This window comes from Neofelis nebulosa, chromosome 10, assembly GCF_028018385.1.
Source record: "Neofelis nebulosa isolate mNeoNeb1 chromosome 10, mNeoNeb1.pri, whole genome shotgun sequence".
In the NCBI taxonomy this organism is placed as follows: Eukaryota; Metazoa; Chordata; class Mammalia; order Carnivora; family Felidae; genus Neofelis; species Neofelis nebulosa.
In genome coordinates, this window is record NC_080791.1 from 21,122,868 (window position 1) to 21,132,116 (window position 9,249).

At 38.9% G+C, this 9,249-nt stretch overlaps 1 protein-coding gene across 1 annotated transcript; it reads right to left on the reverse strand.

The window, feature by feature from the left end:
• Positions 1-6,752: 6,752 nt before the first annotated feature.
• Positions 6,753-7,689, reverse strand: LOC131488562 (olfactory receptor 8D2). Its single transcript, XM_058690433.1, is given in 2 exon segments — positions 6,753-7,160; positions 7,162-7,689. Coding segments are annotated over 2 exon segments (936 nt in total).
• Positions 7,690-9,249: the final 1,560 nt, after the last annotated feature.

Consider the following 9,249-nt stretch of genomic DNA (forward strand, 5'->3'; position numbering starts at 1 on the left):
TGATAACAAAAATGTTAAAGGAGCTTAACAAGAGTGAACTTAGAGCCAATTCAGAAAACCTATGAAAAAGCTTTGATACCAAAGGAGGCTTATTTCTAAGCTGACTTCCCTGCAGACCACTTTGCAACATGGGGTAAGTCATTTAACATAAACCTCAGTGTTATAACCTATGAAGCGAGAATGATAATATCTGCTTCAAAGAAACATTGTGATAACAATATTTAAAGGTTCATGATCTAAAAACACTAATTAAAATATAATGTTAAAAAGAAATAAATTCACTATAGAAAGGAATACAATATGAAGAAACAGAAATATACCCTTTGTATGCAGAAAAATATGTATGTTTCTTATTCATTCTAGATTCTTCACCTTGGTATGAATGGTGAAAATATTTTAAGCATTTGGGGTGGTTAGGGTTTCAAACTTTTGTCTCTATATTTGGAAATTTCAAAAGGGGGTGGAAGTGTTGAGCCATTTGGGAGGAACTAGGGCATAGAAGTTTCTTTATCTCAAAGGGTGTAAATCCTTTTGGCAAGTGCTTCTGAAGCCAGGAGGAAACAATGCATTAACTAAACAAGATGAAAGGACTCTTACTCTATCTCCTAGTGGCCTGAGAATATTCCTTCAAGTAGATGAGAGGTAGGGATTTATGTTTAATATTCTGTCCAGTAATTAATACTCTACCTGCAATTGTGTCTGCCCTTGTATCTATAACTCTTAGAGACTTGTTGTGTAGGCTGGTGTACAAGAAGATGAGGAAAACTAGTAAATGCATAAACAGGAAGCACTTCAGGGAAGCAAAAGCTTCAGAGTCATATGGAAAGTCCAGTGACATTCTCTGCACAAGAGCTGGATGAGCACAGCTGCAGGAGGCTCTGACCCAATTTATGAAGAAGTGACAAGGCAGCATCAATGGAAAAGGAGAACGGAGGACATAACCAAGTGGAAAGGATAGTGGGGCAAGTGCCCCTGGTAAAGCCAAAGAATTGCACATGGTTGGTGTTGTTGCCAGTCACCAACCAGGCTTCTATTAGATGGGAGTACAACTGCCTTAAATGAAACTGGACACTCACCTGGTACTGAACAGAGACTGAAGTTCTCAGGAATTGTTTAGTTTGCTTATACCCAGAGTCTTGCTATAGCCAAGAAAGAGCAAAGCCTCTTCTGTTGCCTAATGTGCATGTTTATATGTCAATGATTGAATTATTTGGTTGGCTAAAAGCAAAGCATTAAAATCCATCTGGAGTACTAACTCTCTGGATCTTGCAGCAAATCATACTTAGTTTCCCTAGTCTTAAAAGCAAGAGAGTAACCTGACATGCAATTTTATTTGAGGTTTATCAAGCATAAGCATATCATTAGAAATACTTAACTCCCCTGCACTCATAGGTCCCCAAAGACCTATTGAGCCTAGAGATTACTGGTGTTTTCAGTATTTAATAAGGCTTTGCAAAAATAATATATCATCCTCTTTCCCCTTCCCATTGCTATATTTCCCAAGAGTAGTACATTTCCTGAAAGAAGTTTCTTATTTTATATTTTCATGTTACCAGTGGAGATTCAGAAACACAAAGAAATTAGATCAATGATTCCCAAAAGTCTGCATTCAGGTTCTGGTTCTTCAATACTATTTCATCAGTCAGTTTAAAAAAAAAGGAGAAAAATAATGAAATGTAAAATTTTTCTTAAATCTAAACACCGTCCTTTGTTTTTCTTTTTTTATTGTAGTAAACATATATATGACATAAAATTTACCATTTTAATCATTTTAAGTGTCTAGTTTTTTTTTTTTTTTTTAAATTTTTTTTTCAACATTTTTTATTTATTTTTGGGACAGAGAGAGACAGAGCATGAACGGGGGAGGGGCAGAGACAGAGGGAGACACAGAATCAGAAACAGGCTCCAGGCTCCGAGCCATCAGCCCAGAGCCTGATGTGGGGCTCGAACTCACGGACCGCGAGATCGTGACCTGGCTGAAGTCGGACGCTTAACCGACTGCGCCACCCAGGCGCCCCTTAAGTGTCTAGTTTTATGGCACTAAGTACATTCACACTGTAATGAAGTCATCATCCCCATCTATCTCCAGAACATTTTAATCTCCCTCAACTGAGACTCTGCACTCCTTAAACAATAATTCCCCATCCTCTCTCTCCCTCACCCCTGGCAACCAATTTTCTACTTTTTGACTCCTTGGATTTGATTACTCTAGGTACTGCATATGTATGGAATCGTACAATATTTCTTTTTTTGTGTTTGGCTTATTTCACTTAGCGTAATGTCTTCGAGATTCATCCAGGTTGTAGCCATTGTCAGAATTTTTTTTAAGGCTGAATAATTTTCCATTGTATGTATGTACCATATTTTGTTTAGCCATTTATCCACCAATGGAACTTGGGTTGCTTTCCTACCTTTTGGCTATTGTAAATAATGTTGCTATGAGCATTGGCGCATATAATGTTCTTTTGACCAAAATAACCATGCTGCTCTGAGGAAATCGTTGAGACTCTGGGACTCAGCTTCTCATCAGTGAAGTAACAGGACTTAAGTAAATTATTTCTCAAATTTCTTAATGCTATAAGTTTTATAATAAGGAGGACTTATACCAAAAGCAGAAGGGCATTATTTTTTGCGATCCAGCTAGTCTTTTATTCAGAAATCATGTTAAAAATATTTTCTTTTCTTTTTTAACACTTTTATTCAAATTCTAGCTGGTTAACATACAGTGTATTACTAGTTTCAGGTGTACAGTATAGTGATTCAATACCTCCACACAGCACCTGGTGCTTATCGTAACAAGTGCACTCCTTTATCTCTATCATTTATTTAACCCATCCCCCATCCACTTTCATCCCAATAATTGTTCATCATGAGAAGGTAGAAAGAGCCCTGGGTTGACATTCAAGAGACTCTATCTCCAGTCCTGGTCCATGATCTGTGTTTCATTTTCTCATCTGTAAAATAACCCTATATGCTTCATAGGGAAGTCATAAAATGAAATAATATATAACACAAAATTAGTTTTGTAAATTATGAAGCACTATGAGAAGGAACTAATAAACTCTATAACCAACCTCAAAGATAACCCAGAACATACGAATACTTAATATTCTGCCACTCATATAATTTCTCTCTTCTCACCCATGCAGATATCTTCCCGGACAAAATTATTCTGTATGGAAGCAGTGGTGGAGGTGGATTGCTGGCCAAGTATGGCAGATAGGACCTATTCCTGCTATCTTAGAAACTATCAGACTAAAATCAAGAGGGGCAAATAAAATGGAAGAGACTCTACTTTTTTTTTTTTTTTTTTGAGAGACAGAGAGACAGACAGACAGAGACAGAGACAGAGACAGAGAGAGAGCCTTAAGCAGGCTCCATGCGTAGCCTGGAGCCCAGAGCCTGATGCAGGGCTCAGTCTCATGACGATGAGATCATGACCTAAGCCAAAATCAAGCATCAGATACTTAATGTACTGACCCACCCAGGCACCCCAGAAGAGACTCTACTCTTAAAAAATCCAAGGAATCAAATGGCTCCATGAGCGAGATGAAGTGAGATCATCATGACTGGCTCCAGTAATGGTTCTCAATGAATAACCTTTTTCTAGGCATTCAGACATGTACCCCGAAAGACTTACAGTTCAAATTTTGTGGTTTTATGACTAGTAGAGTTTGAGTCATTTTTTTTCCACACTCTTGCTTCAACCAGTCCTCTAAGAATTCCAGATAGCACATACAATTTTATTTTTTTATGTTTAAACATTTTTAATTTTTTTTACATACTTAAAGTTTATGTTTTTTATTTTGAGAGAGAGCAGGGGTGGAGAGAGGGAGGGGCAGGGAGAGAAGGTAGAGAGAGAGAATCCCAAGCAGGCTCCCAGCTCAGCACGGAGCCCAATGCAGAACCCTATAACATGTAATTTTTAACTAATCTCATAGGTCCTTGTTTCCCAGGGGCTCTGCGGGAGGCTGAAAAATGTCTCCCAAAGGATATTTACCTCCAAATTCCTGAAGTTTGTGAATACTACCTTTTATGTCAAAAAGGACTTTGCAGATGTGACTCAGTTAAAGATCTTCAGAGAGGGGGAGTATTCTGGATTATCCAGGCAGGCTCTAAATGCAATCAAGTGTATGCTTATAAGAGAAAGCACTAGAAGAGGAGGCAATGTGACCACAGAAGTAGGGATCGAAGTGCTGCAGTCACAATCCAAGGCATTTCACCAGAAGGCAGAAGAGGCAAAGAACAGATTGTCCCCTAGAGCTTTCAGAAGGAACTAGGCTCTGCCATCCACTTTGATTTGATCCGACAACACTAATTTGGATGTAAGATCTCCAGAACTGTGAGACAATATACTTCTGTTGTGATTTTGTTTTTTTGCAGTAGCCACAGGAAATGAATACAGGGCCCAACACAAAGATCTGTCAATAGGGGCGCCTGGGTGGCGCAGTCGGTTAAGCGTCCGACTTCAGCCAGGTCACGATCTCGCGGTCCGTGAGTTTGAGCCCCGCGTCAGGCTCTGGGCTGATGGCTCGGAGCCTGGAGCCTGTTTCCGATTCTGTGTCTCCCTCTCTCTGCACCTCCCCTGTTCATGCTCTGTCTCTCTCTGTCCCAAAAATAAATAAAAAACGTTGAAAAAAAAATTAAAAAAAAAAAAAGATCTGTCAATAGCCCCTTGTGAGGATTTTCTCACACATTTCACATCCCTAGCTAAAAGCTGTGCGCAGACCAAGAACTTAGCAAACAGACTAAAGGCAGTATAGCATCTCGTCCCACATACCAATGGTGGTGGAATGCAAATGTGAAATGTGAGAAAAAGCCCCTCAATTTGACGAAAAGTGTGGCTCTCTGTAACTTACTCCCATTTAACCTGGTTATGCCCTGTGGCAAGAAGTTCCACAGCTAAAAACCTCAGCCCTTCTATTTGTAGGCTAACCACCCCCATATCTGTTTTACACCTCTATCCTCTTATTGTACTTTATATTTTTAGAAAGTATTCCATGATATTATACATTTGTCTCCTTGTTTACTGTCTTTCTTTGAAATGAAAACCTTAATCTAACGAAGGAAAGGACTTTGTGTTTTTTGTTCATTCTTTTATAGCCGGTAAGAGAGGACATTCTCAGGCATGTACTGGGCTTTCAGAAATATTTATTAAATGAATGAGCAAGAGAGACTAAATCAATGAATGTATTATTTCAAGTCTTTCATCATGGCCATATTCCTCAGAATATACAAGGGGCCACTGGTCCTTGAAAACTGGTAGCCACTGAATAAACTGCGTTCAAATGCAAGTTGTCTGATCACTATGGTGCTCATGAGGACTGGAACTTTTCCCATTTTAAATACTGAAGTGCATCTAATGCAAACAAGATAACATTAACTTTTTAGACAGCTATACTGTGTACTTATATTGACTCTATTGTCCCCCAAAATCCTTAATTCTCTCCCACTGTCTTCATTTCTGCAGAAGTAATGAATCTTACATTATACATTTGCCTCTTAAGCTCATTGAATATATCCATCACTCCAGCTTCTAGAGGTCTTTAAGAATCATGGTTTTGTTGTCCATTACATTAACTGTTCTCACAACTTCACAGCATCTGCAAGTCTGGTTAAAACTTCTTTGAGATTCACATTTAAGTCAGGGACAAAACCAAAGCTGCAAAATATTATAGCTTGATTCCCAGCCACCTCAAGCATATAACTTCCAAGAAGGAGCTCTACACTTAAGAGTAAAGTGAGCTGGAGGTTATGCATTGTTGTCTGGAATGCTGTTCCAATGCAAGAAATCACCAGGGAGACTGTGTTTCTGTTCTCTGAGGAGGTCCCTGAAGCAAAGTCCCTGAACCAAAGAGAAATGGTAGATATACCCAAAATCACAAGATCAAAACCTCCATATGAGATACAGAAGGTAGGAAAGAACTATAGAATTTAGTCAGAAAGAAAGATCATTGTCATTAAAATTATTATTCTAATACAAAGTTAAAAATTAATTCAACTCTCTAAATTGGAGCCATGCTATAGTCATAGCCTAAGGGATGGCCTCCAAGGGAGGCAAGGTAGGACTTCAGGGTAGCTATTATTGATATGTACTGAATGTATATAAGTTGTTGATGAGACTAAGCTAATGTCATCTCTTCCCCTAACCTTCACGCTGAACCTACTCTTCTCTCTCTCTCTCCCTCTGTCTCTCTCCCTGACACCCTCCACATAGGCCACAATCCACCTACAAATTGTTCTTCACTCTAAGTACTACCGCCCCACAGCTCTGTCTTGATATTCTCAGCATCTCACTATAAAGCCCTATGGATTGAAAACAACCCTCTCAGAAAGTTTAAAGACACCTTTCTTCCTGTCCTCCAGTAGTTCTCAATCAATTAACATCACTCTTCTTCAAACACAACCCTTAACTCACTCTCTAGTTATCAAGCACTTTCAAAATTAATATTTAATCTAACATATTATTAATTACTATCTTCAAGATATTCTTTTTTATGTTTATTTGTTCTTCCTCTTCTGCCAACTCCTGTTCCTCAAATACATGTAAAATTTCCAAAGATTATATTGACTATCAGAAAATCTTATTGTCTGAAAAATCTCCAAAAATGCCTCAATCATTCTCAAGTATGAAACGCATATTTTGTAAGTAATGGTGAATTTTATCTCTGGCGGAGAGAAAGAAATTACACAGAGCCCATGACTTTTCATCTGGTTCATTTTTTTCTTGCTCCCTCAGAGAATGCCTTTAGTCAGCATGACCACCTTCCCCCAACCACCTTTCTCAGTGCGTCCTTCACATCTTTGTTCCTCAGGCTGTAGATCATGGGATTCAGCATGGGGATCACCGTGGTGTAAAACACTGAGGACACCTTCTTCTGTTCCATAGTATTGCTAGAAGGAGGTTTGAAATACATGAATGTGATAGATCCAAAAAAGATACCCACAGCCATGAGATGAGAGCTACAGGTGCCAAAGGCTTTGGACCGTCCCTCAGCAGAGTGAATATGGAGGATGCTTGAAAGGATGAAAGCATAAGAGAGGAGTACAGCCAGTGTAGGTACTAAGGTATTAACTCCTCCAATAATAAACAGCAGTACCTCATTGATGTGGGTGCTGGAGCAAGAGAGAGTCAACAAGGGGAGAATATCACAAAAAAAAATGCCTAACAACATGAGACCCACAGAAGGACAATACTGACATGTGGGTAGTATGGACTGTAGCCCCAAACAAACCCAGTGAATATACCACAGCCATCATTATGGAGCAGACCCTATGGGACATGATAATATTGTAAAGCAGTGGGCTACAGATGGCTACATAACGGTCATATGCCATGGCAGTCAGAAGGTAGCCTTCTGCAATTACAAAAACAAGGAAGAAATAAAGCTGAGTCATGCATGCCAAAAAGGAGATGATGTTCTTCTCAGATATGAAGTTCACCAGCATTTTTGGGGTAATGACTGAAGAGTAGCAGAGATCAATGAATGACAGATGACTGAGAAAATAATACATTGGAGAGTGAAGTTGAGAACTGATAGCAATTAAGAGGATCATGCCCAGGTTCCCCACCACTGTGACCACGTATATTCCAAGGAACAGTAAAAAGAGTGGCAACTGAAGCTCTGGGTGTTTTGTTAACCCTTCAAGGATAAAGTCAGTCATGGACGAATGATTTGAAGTAGCCATTTCTTACAAGATATTATCTGCAGACAGAAATAAGAGAAAACAGGTGAATTAGAGTTGTTGTTTTTTGTTTTTTATGATTCCCAAGGCAGAATGACATGCTATGTGTTGATTGGTTCCCTCCCTCACCTGTTTCATGACTTGATCCTTTCCATGGATTTAAGAGGTCAAGAACAAAGACCACAAGTGTAACCCAGAGACTTGTTTCCACCAAATACTCAAATGCACCCCTTTAAGTCAGAACTCTTTCATTTTGCTCCCAGGCTTACACCCCTAAATGACCTCACTTGCAAAGAAAACACAAACTTTCAAAACCTAATTCATTTTTCATTAATATCATTAATAGAATATGGTTCATCCTTTCTTTGGGAATATACCGATAGAACCTTCAGACTTGGTTGCAACATGGCTTTGAGTCTAGCTCTGATGATTTAAAGCAGTCTGTTTCAATTTTCCAGCCCATCTATATGAGTCAACATAATGAATATTCTCTAAAACTGAGAACTTAGAAATGGAAAAGGCTTTTATAAAGAGACTGTGAATACAAAAAAACAAAATTATAGAAATGGCTCTAATCATTCTCCCACTCCATCCTGTGAATAGAAAACTTCAGTAGGCCAGGAAATTCTTTTTAATGTAGATAAGGTTGACAGAAATGTGGGGCCAAAGGCTATTAGACTATATTTTAAACTTTTCCTGTTCAAGAAATAACAAAGAAGACTGGCTTTCACGTGTAGTACCTGAGCAATCAACAAAGCAGTGTTTCCCTCTTGACTCTTCCCTGTTGTCCATAATTAGAGGCCAAACTCTCACTGGCCTTTCTCTTACAGTTATACCTCAGAACTGGAAGATTTCTCCTCTCCTGACTTAGTTTCCCCTTAAATCCAACCAAAAGATTCAGGGAAAAAGATTTCCTGCTTTCACTTGATACATTTTTATTATCTGAGGATAATTTTTCACCGACTTATGTTGCATGGTACAAAGTGTTCCTTTAATTCATGATACTCAAGAGAGAACACATGCAGTATCTAGACCTTGATATGATTTTAAATTCCTTTTTCCAAAATGAGAAAAAATATCAATGGAGGAAAAACTCCAGAGTGATACATAGCTTGCTTTTTATTTTACCTGGAAAATATACAACATGTGATCATTTTCCATGATCACAAACAAAAAATTATGAAACTCTGCTGCACTCTGTTTTTCTCTCTATGCCTTCCACAACATATTAAGGGTGCTCAATATGTGTTTATTTATTTACTTTTTAATGTTTATTTATTTTTGAGAGAGAGAGAGAGATTGAGACAGAGAGTAGTCAGGGGAAGGGCAGAGAGAGAGGGAGACACAGAATCCAAAGCAGGCTCCAGGCTCGGAGCCCCAAGCTGTCAGCACAGAGCCCGACACGGGACTTGAACCCATGACCCATGAGATGGTGACCTGAGCCAAAGTCAGACACTCAACTAACTGGGCCACCCAGGCACCCCAATATGTGTTGACTTAAAGGCTTAATTGTATAGGGTGTTATTATCTCCAAGAACACATGAGAAGAGAGCCATGTTTCTG